The 17,508-nt window shown below is 49.8% G+C and overlaps 1 protein-coding gene across 1 annotated transcript in view; it reads left to right on the plus strand.

Moving 5' to 3' along the window:
- The window catches only part of sspo (SCO-spondin), a 63,433-nt gene that overhangs the window by 42,442 nt on the left and 3,483 nt on the right, over window positions 1-17,508 (plus strand). The window contains 22 exon segments of the mRNA XM_067252256.1: window positions 183-423; window positions 526-678; window positions 1,365-1,411; window positions 1,584-1,754; window positions 1,847-2,023; window positions 2,527-2,682; window positions 2,853-2,977; window positions 3,306-3,442; window positions 4,085-4,131; window positions 4,330-4,554; window positions 4,779-4,949; window positions 5,120-5,236; window positions 5,847-5,985; window positions 6,254-6,450; window positions 6,589-6,759; window positions 7,083-7,210; window positions 11,266-11,405; window positions 12,083-12,129; window positions 14,792-14,956; window positions 15,429-15,628; window positions 16,776-16,871; window positions 17,295-17,355. Of these exon segments, the coding sequence (XP_067108357.1) occupies window positions 183-423; window positions 526-678; window positions 1,365-1,411; window positions 1,584-1,754; window positions 1,847-2,023; window positions 2,527-2,682; window positions 2,853-2,977; window positions 3,306-3,442; window positions 4,085-4,131; window positions 4,330-4,554; window positions 4,779-4,949; window positions 5,120-5,236; window positions 5,847-5,985; window positions 6,254-6,450; window positions 6,589-6,759; window positions 7,083-7,210; window positions 11,266-11,405; window positions 12,083-12,129; window positions 14,792-14,956; window positions 15,429-15,628; window positions 16,776-16,871; window positions 17,295-17,355 (3,111 nt within the window).

The following is a 17,508-nucleotide window of genomic DNA, read 5'->3' on the forward strand; positions in this document are numbered from 1 at the left end:
CCTTACCTCACCTCATCTCACCTTCCCTACCTCACCTTCCCTACCTCACCTCATCTCACCTTACACACCTCACATTTCCTTACCTCACTTTAGTCCACAGTACCATGGATTACCATCGACACATTATCGTCAATACTGTTTACATATTGATTGGTTTTCCTGTGATGACGTGTGTGCCCCAGGCCAGCTGCAGCAGGGGGGGGTGTGTGTGAAGATATGGCAGTGTGACTGTGTGGACTCCCTGGGGCACAGCTGGGCGGCAGGCAGCCAACACCAGCTGGACTGCAACAACTGCAGCTGCGCTGACGGACAGCTCTCCTGCACCAATCACAGCTGCCTGGAGGCCAGCTGCACCTGGAGCCCCTGGTCCAGTTGGGCGTCCTGCAGCGTCTCGTGTGGGCGGGGCCAGAGGACACGCTTTCGGTGAGCGAGGAGGAGGAGAGAAGGGATGACGATGGATGAGGGAATGGAGGAGATCTCTGATGTGTGTGTCTGTGTGTCTGTGTGTGTGTGCGTGTGTCTTAGATCATTGATTCCAGAGACCGGGGAGGCAGACTGCAATTTCGAGGAAGTGGAACACAAACCATGTGACCCGGGGACCTGCCCCCCGCTGTGTGTCCATGGCGACCGGGAGCTGAGCGTGGGGGACACCTGGCTGCAGGGGGAGTGTGAGCAGTGGTGAGGAGCCACGCTACGTTTGCACCTCACACATCTAGCATGCTGTCTGGTCCTCACACATCTAGCATGCTGCCTGGTCCTCACACATCTAGCATGCTGTCTGGTCCTCACACATCTAGCATGCTGCCTGGTCCTCACACATCTAGCATGCTGCCTGGTCCTCACACATCTAGCATGCTGTCTGGTCCTCACACATCTGGCATGCTGCCTGGTCCTCACACATCTAGCATGCTGTCTGGTCCTCACACATCTAGCATGCTGTCTGGTCCTCACACATCTAGCATGCTGTCTGGTCCTCACACATCTAGCATGCTGCCTGGTCCTCACACATCTAGCATGCTGTCTGGTCCTCACACATCTAGCATGCTGTCTGGTCCTCACACATCTAGCATGCTGTCTGGTCCTCACACATCTAGCATGCTGCCTGGTCCTCACACATCTAGCATGCTGTCTGGTCCTCACACATCTAGCATGCTGCCTGGTCCTCACACATCTAGCATGCTGCCTGGTCCTCACACATCTAGCATGCTGTGTCTGGTCCTCACACGTACAGACAGAGCATGTGGGAAGTACAGAAGAAGGTCAAAGTTCAGAAGGGCGACCCGGGTTTGAATCTCCCCCTGGCCCTTTGCTGCATGTCTTCCCTTTCTGTATTTATGAAATTGTTTTGTGGTTTTGCCGTCTAGCACGTGTACGCCAGAGGGAGACTACTGTCAGGATTTCGACTGCAGGGGTGAGTGTTTCTGCATGGATGTGCTGTTTCTGCATGGATGTGCTGTTTCTGCATGGGTGTGCTGTTTCTGCATGGATGTGCTGTTTCCGCATGGATGTGCCGTTTCTGCATGTATGTGCTAAGTGTTTGGTATGACCCCGTCTCACCTGCACTTCCTGTGTTCCGGGAGCAGTGGATGGTGATTGGACGCCCTGGTCCGTGTGGTCTGACTGCTCCGTGACATGCGGGCGTGGATCCCAGGTCAGGACCCGCGCCTGCATCAACCCACCTCCTCGCAACAACGGCAGCACCTGCAGCGGCCCGGAGCGAGAGGCCCAGGACTGCCTCGCACCCCCCTGCCTCGGTACGGGTCGTACAGTCCCAACCTGAGGCTGACAGAACCGCACTGTCTAACCCTAACCACACTAAGTCCCTGTCCTCACTTCCTGTGTCCAGACGACCTTTGCCCCTGGTCGCGGTGGTCGGCGTGCTCGCGTAGCTGTGGGGCGGGGCTGGCACTGCGGAGGAGGAAGTGTGTGTGCGAGGCGGGAGGAGAGATGGCCTGTCCTGCTGACGTGGAGGCAGAGAGGAACAGAGAGGAGACACAGCTGTGTTACACACAACCCTGTCCTGGTGAGACCTGATAACACTGCTCTACTGTACTCTGCTCTGCTCTACTGTGCTCTGCTCTGCTCTACTGTGCTCTGCTCTACTGTACTCTGCTCTGCTCTACTGTGCTCTGCTCTGCTCTACTGTGCTCTGCTCTACTGTACCCTGCTCTGCTCTGCTCTACTGTGCTCTGCTCTGCTCTACTGTGCTCTGCTCTGCTCTACTGTGCTCTACTGTGCTCTGCTCTATTCTACTCTGCTCTACTCTACTCTATTCTACTCTGCTCTACTCTACTCTACTCTGCTCTATTCTACTCTACTCTACTCTACTCTGCTCTGCTCTACTCTGCTCTGCTCTACTCTGCTCTTCTCTGCTCTGCTCTATTCTGCTCTACTCTCTTTTGTTTTAGTAGGTTCTCAGTTCTCAGTTGATTTCCTGTACACTGCTCTGCTCTAACGGACACAACTTTCTGTTCCTGTGTGTTTGTGTGCATTTGTGTGTGTGTGTGTGTATGTGTGTGCGAGCAGGCTGTCCCATGTCAGGGTGGAGTGTGTGGTCGACGTGCTCCTGTGTGTCTCAGAGGCAGCATCGCCACCGTGCTCCTCTCTCCCTGGCCACCAGGGGGCAGCAGTGCACACACCTGGACACCCAGAGCAGAGCGTGCTCTCTGGACACCTGCCACGGTCAGTGTACTGTGTGTGTGTGTGCATATGTTTGTGTGTTTACATGTGTGTGTGTGTGTGCATATGTGTGTGTGTGTGTACATATGTGTGTTCGAGTTAATTTACCTTTAATTCTCTTCCCTTCCGTGTGTGTTGTCATCACCACCATTGTCTCTGTCCTTCTCCTCCAGAATGTGAGCCTCCGTTCCAGTACTCTGCCTGCGGCGCCCCCTGTGAGCAGCAGTGTGACCTGCAGGGCCAGACACAGAGCTGTGCTGGAGGAAGCCAGTGCACACCTGGATGTTACTGCCCCCAGGTCAGACCTGCTGTGTTACTGCCCCCAGGTCAGACCTGCTGTGTTACTGCCCCCAGGTCAGACCTGCTGTGTTACTGCCCCCAGGTCAGACCTGCTGTGTTACTGCCCCCAGGTCAGACCTGCTGTGTTACTGCCCCCAGGTCAGACCTGCTGTGTTACTGCCCCCAGGTCAGACCTGCTGTGTTACTGGGGAGAGCTAGCTCTCTGGGATGTTGTCGTGTGTTTTTGTATCTGTGTTTGTATATATGTATGAGTGTCTGTATATCTGTGTGTGTGTGTGTGTGTTTATATCTGTGTGTGTGTGTGTATCTGTGTGTGTGTTCCTCAGGGTCTGCTCCAGCAGAACAGGTCGTGTGTTCCTCCAGAGCAGTGTGGGTGTGTGTACCTGCAGCACCCTGCCTCCGGACCCCCCCTCCCCATCACCCTGCCCCCGGGGGCGGAAGTCACTCTGGGCTGCAGCACCTGGTGAGAACCACACACACACACACACAGAACCACACACGCAGAACCACACACACACAGAACCACACACACACAGAAACACACACACACACAGAACCACACACACACAGAACCACAAACACACAGAAACACACACACACACAGAACCACACACACACAGAAACACACACACACACAGAACCACACACACACAGAAACACACACACACACAGAAACACACACACACACAGAACCACACACACACAGAAACACACACACACACAGAACCACACACGCAGAACCACATACACACATTGGATTGACCCTGTCGTCTAGGTCAGACAGTTGTGGGTTTGAGTGTTAATAATAATAGCAATGCATTTGTGACTGGCTCTGGTGTTTTGGTCTTCAAGTTGTGCCTTCCGCAACACTAATTTCCTCATGTGGAGAGAAAGCAGGAAAAAAGTGTGAAAAACAAACACAAAACGAAACGTTTTTGTGTCCCAGCGCGATTTAAAGATTGCCGACTCAAGGGCTCCTGTCTCATTTCATTTATAGCACTCTCTTCCTTGTCGAGGCAATCTCACGGCTCTACGGGGTTTAAAATAAGCTATCAGGTACAAACTGCAGTGAATAGGTGAATAAATCTCCTGTTCTCCTCTTCAGCCTGTGCCATGAGGGGAGGCTGCAGTGTGACTCCAGGGAGTGTGAAGGTGAGATCAGCTCAGACGGTTTAAGATTCTCTCTGCTTTGTCTTGAATTCCATCAGTGTTCCTCTTCTTTCTTAAACGTTGCTTTTGCACTTACCTGTTCTGGTTCTCTCTGTCTCTCTTCTCTCTCTCCCCTATCCCTCTTCTACCCTCCCTCTCTCTCCTCTTCTCCCTCCCTCGCTCTCCCCCCTCCCTCCCCAGTCATCCTGAGTGAGTGGTCAGAGTGGACTCCCTGCTCCCCGTGTGTGTGGCGCCCCCTCCCCCCAGCAGAGGGCGCCTCCCTGGTGTCCCTCCAGAGGCGCTACCGGGCCTGTCTGGACCTGGACTCCGGGATGCCTCTGTCTGTGATGGGGCGGGGGGCTGAGGGGCAGTGCCCAGGAGAGCTGGAGGAGGAGAGGGTCTGCCCTCAGCCCAACGCTTGCACAGGTAACATCGCCTACTCATTCAGATTTAATCCCAAGTGGTGTACAGGGAGGTGTGGGTGAGTTCAAGTCTGGATCTCTCCACCTGGCCATTTAGCAGATGCTTTCATCCATGGAGGAGTATCGCACATCTCTGCACAGCTCTGCAGAAGAACAAGGATCGGAAGTATGTAGTTCTGATGGTATTTTTGAGGACAGAGTCAAGGAAGTGTGTGTGTTCCCCTGCAGACCAGTGCCAGTGGAGTTTGTGGAGCGTGTGGAGTGTGTGTCAGGAGCCATGCAGCGGGGGGGTCAGGCACCGCCACAGGCAACCCCAGACTCCAGGGCTCCAGCCTCCAAGGCCTCACTGTGGGAGCCAGCAGACACAGACACAGAGCTGCAACACAGGGCTCTGTCCAGGTACCTAATCCAACTACTCCTGCTGGGAATGCTGAGTGTTCAGTTGAATGTTTAATTTTGAGCAATATGCCTCCGCAAGGGCTCATGGGTAATCAGTCAATGATAAGAAGCACTTTTTGTACGCGGTCTCCCTGGAGACAGTTGATTGACATGTCTCTGCCGTCAATTAGGTGAGCGTTGTGAGGACAGGGGGCGGACCTTCCAGGAGAGCTGTGCCAATCAGTGTCCTCGTAGCTGTGCCGACCTATGGGAGCATGTGCAGTGTCTGCAGGGGGTGTGTCACTCAGGTGAGGAGTGCTCTCTGATTGGTTCCCTGACTGAATGCTGTATTCTGCCTGTACTGACTTCGACTAAGAAAGGTTTTGAAAGTTCGGAAAAAAAATTAAATAAAAAAAAAGTTACAAAAAAATCTAAAGAAACTTTCGAAAGGTTGAAAAAAAAGCTTTCTAAGCAAGTTTGGAAAAAACACTTTTTTTGTGTCGTGTTTGTGTGGAAAAAATATTTTCCGAAAACAGTTTTGAAAGGTTGAGAATGTTTTTTTCCCTAAAAAAGTTCACAAAAAGTTTTGAAAGGTTGCATTTTTATGGGGACATGAAAAGTGTAGTCAGTACTTCAACTTTGACCACAGTCTTTTTAAACATGAGTATCTGTACTTCTACTTGAGAGAGAGATGTGTGTACTTTTGCCATCTCTGCCAAGTGGGTTTTCACATACGTAGAATGTGCTTTGGTCGGATTTTGCTTCACAATAGACATATAGTGGAAACAGTCAACATGGTGTGATGATAACAAACAGGAACTGAAAACAAAAAACATGCAGTCCCTTCTTTCCTCTTCTCTCTCCTGACCTCTCCCCTCTCCATCTCTACTCCACCCATCCCCACCCCTCCACCCCCAGGCTGCAGGTGTCCAGATGGGAGCCTGCTGCAGGATGGCTTCTGTGTTCCTGCGTCTCAGTGTCGCTGTGGCGTCCCAGCAGGCAACGGCACGCTGGAGATACCCCCCGGAGAGACTGTCACCCAGGACTGTAACACCTGGTGAGACACCTGGAAATACCTGGAGCTGGGAAATAGCTGGATAGCTAGGAGATAGGAGACAGCTGGATAGCTGGAGCTAGGAGCTAGGAGACAGTGAAGTGTTGCCAGGTGCAGAATTCTCCTAGTAAGCAGCAGGCCTCACCCCGACCACAACCCCCTCTCTCTCTCTCCCTTTCTCCCTTTCCCTCCTTCCCCTCTCTCTCTCTCTCTCTCTCTCTCTCTCTCTCTCTCTCTCTCTCTCTCTCTCCCTCTCTCTCTCTCTCCTCAGTGTGTGTGAGAACGGTTCTCTGGTCTGCCCTGCCCGACCCTGCCCCGTCTACCAGCCCTGGTCGCCATGGAGCTCCTGCTCCACTTCCTGTGGGCGTGGCCAGCGCACCAGGACACGCCCATGCCAGGACTCCGAGGGCGGGCCTTCCTGTGAAGACTCCGCCCAGGTGGAGACCTGCGAGCTGCCGTCCTGTCCTGGTCAGTCTGACTCACGTACCTGTTTACACCTGTAAATACATACATACACCTAAACACACCTGGATACACCTATACACAGTAGACAGGTAACTACCATAAATGTATCTCTCTCTTCCTCCCTCTCTCCCCTTGTCTCAGCTGGGTGTGTGTTGAGCGAGTGGTCGTCCTGGAGTGAGTGCAGTGCCTCGTGTGGTGGGGGGGTGTCACTGCGGAACAAGACCATCCTGCAGCCTCCTGAGCCCGGGGGCCTGGCCTGCTCCCCTCCCCTGGAACAGCACACCGCCTGTAACACCAACAGCTGTCTCCCAGGTAACACTGTAACACTAACAGCTGTCTCCCAGGTAACACTGTAACACTAACAGCTGTCTCCCAGGTAACACTGTAACACCAACAGCTGTCTCCCAGGTAACACTGTAACACCAACAGCTGTCTCCCAGGTAACACTGTAACACTAACAGCTGTCTCCCAGGTAACACTGTAACACTAACAGCTGTCTCCCAGGTAACACTGTAACACCAACAGCTGTCTCCCAGGTAACACTGTAACACCAACAGCTGTCTCCCAGGTAACACTGTAACACCAACAGCCATTGTGTGTGGTATGTGTATCAGAGTGTGGTGTGTGTGTTGCAGACTGCCCGGCCGGCCAGGTGTTCAGCAGGTGTGCAGGTGTGTGTCCCCACACCTGTGAGGACCTGCGCCCCCAGACGGAGTGTCTCCCTGCAGCCTGCAGCCCCGGCTGCTCCTGCCCCCCCCCCCAGGTCAGCCCACCTACTGGTATATAATCTGTAGGATCTACTGGTATATACCCTGTATGGTGTACTAGTAAATACTCTGTATGGTGTGCTGGTATATACTCTGTAGGATCTACTGGTATATACCCTGTATGGTGTACTAGTATATACTCTGTATGGTGTACTAGTATATACTCTGTATGGTGTGCTGGTATATACTCTGTAGGATCTACTGGTATATACCCTGTATGGTGTACTAGTATATACTCTGTATGGTGTACTGGTATATACTCTGTAGGATCTACTGGTATATACCCTGTATGGTGTACTAGTATATACTCTGTATGGTGTGCTGGTATATCAGAATCAGAATCAGAAATCAGAATCAGAAAGGGATTTATTCGCCATGAAAGTTTGCACAGACAAGGAATTTGCTTTGGCAGGAAGGTGCATACAATAAACATATACCTAAAATTTAAATATGTGGACTAACTATACTAAGGGTACATAAACTAGCAGTACTAAGTGGGATAAATATAAGTTGCCGTAAATTACAATATAAAAATACAAAAATACAAATATTACAAAAAATACAAATGTACAAGATACCATGTTGTGGTGCAGTGCAAAAGCAGTGTGTTTTAAGCAATAAGTCATTTGAGTCAGTGTGGTCCCTTGGCCTTGTTGAAGAGGCCAACAGCGGAAGGGAAGAAACTGTTTTTGTGGCGTGAGGTATTGGTCCTGATAGACCGCAGCCTTCTGCCGGAGGGGAGTGACTGAAACAGGGAGTGTCCAGGGTGGGAGGAGTCGGCCACAATCTTCCTCGCTCGCCTCAGGGTCCTCGAGGTGTGCAGGTCCTCGAGGGTAGGCAGATTGCAGCCAATCACCTTCTCAGCAGTACGGATGATACGCTGCAGTCTGCTCTTGTCCTTGGCAGTGGCAGCAGCGTACCAGACGGTGATGGAGGAGGTGAGGATGGACTCAATGATGGCTGAGTAGAAGTGCACCATCATTGTCTTTGGCAGGTTGAACTTCTTCAGCTGCCGAAGGAAGTACATCCTCTGTTGTGCTTTCTTGATGAGGGAGCTGATGTTCAGTTCCCACTTGAGGTCCTGGGAGAGGATAGTGCCCAGGAAGCGGAAGGACTCCACAGTGTTGACTGGGGAGTCACACAGGGTGATGGGGGTGAGTGGGGCTGTGTTCCTCCTGAAGTCCACAACCATCTCCACTGTCTTAAGAGCATTGAGCTCTAAGTTGTTCTGGCTGCACCAGGTCACCAGGTTGGCCGCTTCCCACCTATAATCAGACTCGTCTCCACCAGAGATGAGCCCAATAAGGGTGGTGTCGTCCGCAAACTTCAGGAGTTTGACGGACGGATGACTGGAGGTGCAACTGTTGGTGTACAGGGAGAAGAGTAGAGGAGAAAGGACGCAGCCCTGAGGTGATCCGGTGCTGATGGACCGGGAGTCAGAGACTTGTGTTCCCAGCTTAACGCACTGCTTCCTGTCAGACAGGAAGTCTGTGATCCACCTGCAGGTGGAATCAGGCACGTTCAGCTGGGAGAGCTTGTCCTGAAGCAGGGCGGGGATGATGGTGTTGAAGGCAGAGCTGAAGTCCACAAACAGGATCCTGGCATAGGATGCTGGGGAGTCCAGGTGCTGTAGGGTGAAGTGGAGGGCCATGTTAACTGCATCGTCCACAGACCTGTTGGCTCTGTAGGCAAACTGCAGGGGGTCCAGTAGAGGGTCAGTGATGGATTTAAGGTGTGCCAGCACCAGGCGCTCGAAAGACTTCATTACCACAGAGGTCAGGGCGACGGGTCTGTAGTCATTATGTCCTGTTGGCCTTGGCTTTTTGGGCACAGGGATGATGGTGGAGGACTTGAGACAGGCTGGCACATGGCATGTCTCAAGGGAGGTGTTAAAGATGTGGGTAAACACCGGAGACAGCTGGTCAGCGCAGTGCTTGAGGGTGGCTGGAGAGACAGAGTCCGGCCCAGCTGCTTTGCGGGGGTTCTGCCTCTTGAAAAGTCTGTTAACTTCACCCTCCTGAATGGAGAGAGTCGTCACTGTAGAGGGGGGGAGGTGGGAGGCCTCCTGGGTGGGAAGGGGTAGTTCAAGACTGTCCAATTGTCTTTCAAATCTGCAGTAGAACTCATTCAGGTCGTTGGCCAGGCGGGAGTCGTTAGTGGAGTGGGGGGCTCTGGGCTTGTAGTTGGTAATTTGCCTGAGCCCTCTCCAGACAGAAGCAGAGTCGTTTGCAGAGAATTGGTGTTTTAGCCTCTCTGAGTACAGTCGTTTAGCCTCCCTCACCGCCTTGCTAAACCTGTTCTTTGACTCCTTGAAACTGTCTTTGTCCCCACTCCTAAACGCGGCCTCTTTCTCTGACCTCAACCTTCTGAGTTTAGCTGTAAACCAGGGTTTGTCGTTGTTGTAGCTTACCCTGGTGCGTGTTGGTATACAGCAGTCCTCACAGAAGCTGATGTATGATGTCACAGCCTCTGTGAGCTCATCCAGACTATTGGTAGCAGTCGTGAACATGTCCCAGTCAGTGCAGTCCAAGCACGCCCGCAGATCCTCCATAGCTTCACTGGTCCACTGTTTTGATGTCCTCACAGCAGGCTTACAGCGCTTTAGCTTCTGCCTGTATGCAGGAATCAGGTGGACCATGGCGTGGTCAGAGTGACCCAGTGCTGCTCGGGGGACCGCATGGTATGCTTTGCTGATTGTAGAGTAGCAGTGATCCAGGGTGTTTCCTTCTCTGGTAGGGCATTTGATGAATTGTCTATATTTTGGGAGTTCTTGAGTGAGATTGCCTTTGTTAAAGTCGCCTAGCACAATAACCAAGGAATCCGGATTTTCATGCTCCACACTCAGTATCTGGCTGGCGAGCACACGTTGAGCCTCGTTAACGCTAGCCTGCGGAGGCATGTAGACGCCAACCAGAATGAATGATGCAAACTCTCGTGGCGAGTAAAAAGATCTACAGTTAATAAAAAATGATTCCAGATCAGGAGAACAGTGCTGCAGAATCACTGTCACATCTTCACACCAGCCACTGTTAATGTAAAAACAAATACCACCGCCTTTCGTTTTGCCAGAGAGCACAGGGTTACGATCCGCTCTCAGCAGTTTGAAACCTGCTAGCTGTAGCGCAGAGTCTGGGATCAGTTCACTCAGCCATGTCTCCGTAAAGCACAAAACGGAAGATGAATGAAAGTCTCTGTTTTTCCACACCAGTAGCTGAAGTTCATCCAGTTTGTTGCTCAGTGAACGCACGTTGGAGAGAAATATCCCCGGTAACGCTGTGCGTGCCCCACGCCGACGGAGTCGCACCAGAGCACCGGCTCGTTTGCCTCTCCTACGGCGCTTCGCTGCTAGGACAAAGCCGAGGGTGGCTTTGACTATAATTCCCACTAATTCCGCCGCTGGAAGCAGAAAAGTGGGAAATAAATCCACAGGAGTTGTAGTCCTGATGTTTAGAAGTACTACTCTAGTTAGAGAACCCCGGAAATCTTGGCAGAACACTGAATTAACAGACAAAACAAGACAAAAAAGGGCGCACCTAACGACCGAGGCAGCCATCGTCGGCGCCATCTTGGATCTCAGGATATACTCTGGATATACTCTGTAGGATCTACTGGTATATACCCTGTATGGTGTACTAGTATATACTCTGTATGGTGTACTGGTATATACTCTGTATTGTGTGCTGGTATATACTCTGTAGGATCTACGGGTATATACCCTGTATGGTGTACTAGTATATACTCTGTATGGTGTACTGGTATATACTCTGTATGGTGTGCTGGTATATACTCTGTAGGATCTACTGGTATATACCCTGTATGGTGTACTAGTATATACTCTGTATGGTGTGCTGGTATATACCCTGTATGGTGTGCTGGTATATACTCTGTAGGATCTACTGGTATATACCCTGTATGGTGTACTAGTATATACTCTGTATGGTGTGCTGGTATATACCCTGTATGGTGTGCTGGTATATACTCTGTAGGATCTACTGGTATATACTCTGTATGGTGTGCTGTTATTTACCCTACTGTCTGATGTCCCTCCCAGGTGCTCCACAGGGGTGTGTGTGTTGCCCCGGCAGGGTGTCCCTGCTCCCCTCTCTCCCTGCCGGGGGGCAACGCCACCCAGCCTGACCCCCAGGAGGAGGTGGACCCTGGAACAGTGGTCATGCAGCGCTGCAATACCTGGTAGGAACGTTCTCCAGGACCTCCTCCCCTCCTCCTCCCCTCCTCCTCCTCTCCTCCTCCCCCCCGCCCCCAGTCCTTCGGCTCGTACAGTACCTCACAGTTTTCCACATGCACTTTTAATCAGCTTCAAATTGGTCTCCCTGGTGTAATGGATCGTCTGAGAGACATGATGTAAGTCAGTTCATCTTCCAGTCTGTGATCGCTGCAGATCATCTTAGGGCTCCAGGGGCTGACAGCTTGTCTCTTCAGCTGTCACCTCCTCGCTGAGTGTGCTGTCTGCTGTCTGGTGGAGACAGTTTTACCCCTTTGACTTGTTTTCTCACTACCCACCTGACCAACATTTTTCATAATCTACCTCCATCCTTCTTTAATTTCTTCTCATTCCCTCTCTTACTCTCTCTCTAACACTGTCTTCTCTCCCCCCCCTCTCTCTCCCCCCATTGCTCTCCCCTTCCCTCTCCCCTCCCTCTCCCCTCCCTCTCCCCTCCCTCCCTTGCTCTCCCCCCCCTCCCTCTCCCCCTCCCTCGCTCTCCCCCTCGCTCTCCCCCCCCCCCTCACTTGCTCTCCCCCTCCCTCGCTCTCCCTCGCTCTCCCCCTCCCTCTCCCCCCCCCCTCCCTCGCTCTCCCTCTCCCTCCCCCCCCCTCCCTCCCTCTCCCCCCCCCTCTCTCTCTCCTAGTGTTTGTCGAGCTGGAACGTTTAACTGCACGACGGACGTCTGTGCTGGTGAGTGTTGAAGCTCCTGCGGCACAGAGGCAGTATCATTACTGCAACACTGTCCTGGAACCATCACCTTACCCAGCCTTCTGCTCTGGCTTGACAATCCAATAAAATGATATTACTTTATAGAATACAAGATACAGTACTCTCTGCTGCCAGTGGGGGCGCTGTGACTACATGATCATGTAGCCGTGTGCATGATGACCCATCAGAAACCTCTTTGTATTTGTCCTAGGCATAAACAAGCCTTGGTTCACAACAGGTCTGCGAAAATCCTCCAAAATGAAAAATAGACGATACAAGAAATTTTTTAAGAATCCTACACCAATAACATTACATAGATACAAATCGTACAGAAATAGTTTTAACAGTCTAATTCGTAATTACAAAAGGAAATATTACCAAGACCAATTTACAGCTGCATCCACAAAAACCTGGAAACTAATCAATGAAGTTCTTAACAGAAAAAAATATATAACTAATGTTCTTCCGAATAAATGTATTGACGGGAAATTAGAGATATCTGATCCAAAAGCTATAGTTGACAAATTCAATGATTTTTTTGTAAACATTGGTCCATCTCTGGCAAAATAAATAGATGAAACAGATAGATGTCCTGCGTCATACCTTCAAAACTCTTTCCCACCTATAAGCTCTTTTGAAGAACCCACCTCAATAGAAATTCAAGATATCATTATGAATTTAAAAAACGCAGTCCCCGGTCAAGACAAAATAAGCGCCCTTCTCTTAAGACAGATTGTTCCCGAAATTCTAGAGCCAATAACACATGTTTTTAAGACTTCTCTGAGAAACGGAATAGTGCCAGCAGACCTAAAGATAGCTAAAGTTATACCACTGTACAAAACTGGAGATCCCTGTGTTTTTACTAATTATCGTACAATATCAATCTTACCGGCCTTCTCAAAAAGTCATGGAAAAGGTAGTTTATAAACGGATTGTGAATCACCTAGAAGTTACTAATATATTATACACACATCAATATGGATTTCGAAAAAAATACTCGACATACATGGCGCTCTTACAACTTGTTGATAAAATCACCACATCTCTAGAAAATAACGAATATACTATAGGAATATTTCTTGACCTTTCCGAAGCATTCAAATATGGATTTACCGACTCCACCCTACGTTGGCTAAAAGACTATTTGACGAACAGAAAGCAGTTCGTCTCTAATCAAAATAATATTTCCTCCGAAAATGTATTAACATGTGGTGTACCACAAGGATCCATTCTTGGCCCCCTCTTATTCTTAATTTATGTTAATGATTTGGCGTCCGTATCCCCAAAAATATTTGCCCTGTTATTTGCAGACGATACCAATTTATTTATGTCCCACAAAAATGTTGACACTTTAGTGACATCTATGAATAATGAATTGTATAAGGTAAATCAATGGCAAATAAAATATCCCTCAATGGAAAAAAAACAAACTTCATTATCTTTGCAGGCAGAAACAAGAAATATGATAAAGAAAAAGCTAAGATCTATATTAATGACAAAGCTATCAATCAGGTAAGTAACAGACCGCTTCTTAGGCATATAATAGACGAGAAACTTTCTTGGAAAAACCAAATTGATTTTGTTTGTAAAAAAATATCCAAAAACATTGGCATCATAAGGAAAGTCAAAACCTTGCTATCACGAAATATATTCATGATTCTTTATTACAGTTTGATTTATCCTTATCTAACTTACTGCAATATAATATGGGCTAGCACGTTCACATCCATCAAACCTCTTTACCTTCTACAAAAGCGGTTTGTACGATTAGCAGCAAAGGCCTCATTCACAGCACACACAGCAGCTCTGTTCCATGATTTAAATGTTATGAATGTATTTGATATCAATACATTTCAAATTGCCTTATTTGTCCATAAGATTGTTCATAATAGCGCTTACCTACCTCAACATTACAAAAGTATTTTTAACTTCAACTCAGATATTCACCAGCACTATACAAGACACCAGAATTTTTTAAGGGCAATCATGACTAAATCTAGTCAAAAACAACATACAATAATGTTTAGAGGCCCCACCATATGGAATAATCTAACCCAACTGCAACAATCTTGCTTGTCATTCCCCGTGTTCAAAAAACGTATAAAAAAAGATTTCATAGAACAACCAAGCACTACTTTCACCTGATTTGTTGTTTTCTGGTTTGTTTTCCTTGTTTTGATTTTCTGTTTTTCTTTTTCTTTGATATTTGACAACCTGATACATGTAAACACTTCTATCAAATCAAATCAAATTTATTTGTATAGCCCTTTTTACACGCAAGCATGTCACAGAGAGCTTCACATATGCCCATAGAACTGCCCCTCAACCAACCTAAACCCTCAAGGAAGACAAGGAAAAACTCCCCCAAAAAAACAAAAAAAAACACAAAAAAAACACATAGGTTTCTGGCCCCACCTGCATGTTTCTTTTTTTCTCTTCTTTTGTATCTTTATATTGTTTTAATCATTGTATAAATGCGAATAAATAAACAAACAAACAAACAACTCTCTTTCCTGTTCCTTATCTGACTCTCCTTTCCATCTCCATCTTTTCTCCTCCCCCCCTTTCTCTCCTCCATCCTCCTCCCCCCCCCTCCTCCCCCCCCCCTCCTCCCCTCTCCTCCCCCCCCCCCTCCTCCCTCCAGTGGACTGTGAGTGGGCTGTGTGGTCAGCGTGGGGGCCGTGTTCAGTGAGCTGTGGTTCTGGCCAGCGTGGCTCCAGCAGGAGCATCCTGCGGCCCCGCCTGTACGGAGGACAGGAGTGTGAGGGCCCCAGCCAGCGCTCCACACCGTGCACCGCCCCCGACTGTGGTGAGTAGGGCTGGGCTGGGGCCGGGGCTGGGGCTGGAGCCGGGGCTGGGGCCGGGGCCGGGGGCTGGGGCCGAGGCAGGGGGCAGGGGCTGGGGCTGGGGCTGAGGCTGGGGCTGGGGCTGGGGTTAGGGGCAGGGGCTGAGGCCAGGGCTGAGGCCGGGGCTGAGGCCGGGGCTGGGGCCGGGGCTGGGGCCGGGGGTTGGGGATCTAACTAACATAAAACTTCCTTCCTGTGATATATGATTTCAGCCAGTTTAATACACTATCCGTGAACCCAATAAGCTTTTCCAGTCTATTGATTAGGATGTTGTGATCAATTGTATCAAATGCTGCACTGAGATCTAACAGGATAAGGATAGAGACTTTATTTGCATCAGAGTTTAGACTTTGCATCAGACTAGACCTTATCCTCATTCTGAATCTGTGCTCTTCCACCTGTCCCCCCTCTCACCCTGTCCTTCTCCTACCCCAGCGTGTCCCAGTGGGGAGCGCTGGAGGGGCGAGGCGGCCCAGGTGTGTGAGCGGACCTGTGTGGAGATGTACCAGAGCGCCCCCTTCACCTGCAGCCACGCCCAGGGGTGTGTGTGTCAGGATGGCCTGTACCGCAACACACACGGACACTGTGTCATCCCCGCCCTCTGCCCCTGTGAGGAGGGGGGCCAGCTGCTGGAGGTACACACTCACACACACACACACACACAAACACACACGTTATACAAACACACAGTGTGTACACACACACACACAAAAGACAGCGTAATCGAGCCGCCAGCCAGGTTGGAGCCCATTGTTCCGTCCTCCATAGTGGCTCTCCCCTGACCCCTGCAGCAGCCGTGTTCACCTGCCGTGTTCACCTGCCGTGTTCACCTGCAGTGTTCACCTGCTGTGTGTCGACACACTGGGAGGATCCATCCTGCTGGACCTGACCACCTCGGGTCACCTGACCAACCTGACCACCTTGGGTCACCTGACCAACCTGACCACCTCGGGTCACCTGACCACCTCGGGTCACCTGACCACCTCTGGTCACCTGACCTCGGGTCACCTGACCTCGGGTCACCTGACCTCGGGTCACCTGACCTCGGGTCACCTGACCTCGGGTCACCTGACCTCGGGTCCTGCTCTTTACACAAAGACTCTCCGCTCCGCTCTGCATTATACATGCAGAGCGGAGACCAGCCTGGCTCTGACAGCAGCTTCGTCAGAGCCAGGCTGGTCTGCGTCTCTCCCAGGAGGAAGACTGGACGAGGGGTTATTAAAGGATTAGGATCATTCTTCTAGGCCTGACAGTGGATAGGTTTAACCTCTCTGTCTCGTGTGTGGGTGTGTGTTACAGGCAGAGATGGGAAGTAACAAATACTTTGTTATTGTACTTAAGTAGATTTTTCTGGTATCAGTACTTTACTTCACTCTTTTTCTGACAACTTTTTACTTTCACTCGTAACATTTACATACTTTTTTTACATATTTACATACTTACACAAATATCTGTAGCTTACTTTCAACTTTTACTTTGTTGGCATGATCAATATTATTTATTGTCATCGCAAGCCTTTTTTCATTTGCTGGTTATCACGCACAACAAAAGTAAGCTTTTTGAAACTTTTTTTTGTTTTGTTTTCTTGTTTCGAAAGGTTGAAAAGATATTGTTTTTTTAAATTTGAAAACAGTTTTGAAAAAACTTTTGAAAACAGTTTTGAAAACAGTTTTGAAAAAACTTTTGAAAAAACTTTTGAAAAAACTTTTGAAAAAACTTTTGAAAAAACCTTTGAAAAAACCTTTGAAAAAAGTTTTGAAAACAGATCCTCTGTGGTTCCAGGCTGGCTCTGAGTGGGATGAGGGCTGCCTGGTGTGTCGCTGTGTGAACGGGAAGAAGCTTTGCCAGTCCAGATGCCCTCCACTATACTGTAACCAGGTGAGAGCACACATATCCTTACGCCTGTACACACATGCCAAGCTCTCTGATCCTTCACCCATCACCTTCACTTCCTGTTTACATCCCTGGTCCCTCCCCCACTTCCTGGGTTTGGAGCAGTGCATTGTGGGAGAGTGAGTCCTGGGGTGGGGAAGTGTTGGAGGCTGCAGCAGCCTCACAGCCAGAGGAGCTATTCTGAGAGCAGGGCAGGGTAGGGGACACCATGACTTTGACAAAATGCTACTCTATCTGTCACTACTTCTCTCATCTCTGCTGTCCTTCCAACTGCTGCTGTCCTCCTCTCTCCTCTCCTCCACCCCCTCCACTCTTCCTTCCTTCACTCTTCTCCTCTCTCCTCCTCTCTCCTCCTCTCTCCTCTCCTCCTGTTTCCTCTCCTCTCCCCACCTCTCCTCCTCTCCTCAGGGGGAGGTTAAAGTGGAGGATCCTGGCAGTTGCTGTCCAGTCTGCAGGAAGGAGTTTCCTGGTGAGTCTAGAATTCCTACAACTGCATTTCATGTGATGTAAAACACATGTTTTTTCTTTTGTATATAAAACAGTGTATGATGCTCATGTTGTGAGAGATGGTGTTTTGAAATCTCCATTACATTACAGCGTTTAGCTTCATTTCCCAGGCAGA

Source organism: Osmerus mordax, chromosome 15 (genome assembly GCF_038355195.1).
Source record: "Osmerus mordax isolate fOsmMor3 chromosome 15, fOsmMor3.pri, whole genome shotgun sequence".
In the NCBI taxonomy this organism is placed as follows: domain Eukaryota; kingdom Metazoa; phylum Chordata; class Actinopteri; order Osmeriformes; family Osmeridae; genus Osmerus; species Osmerus mordax.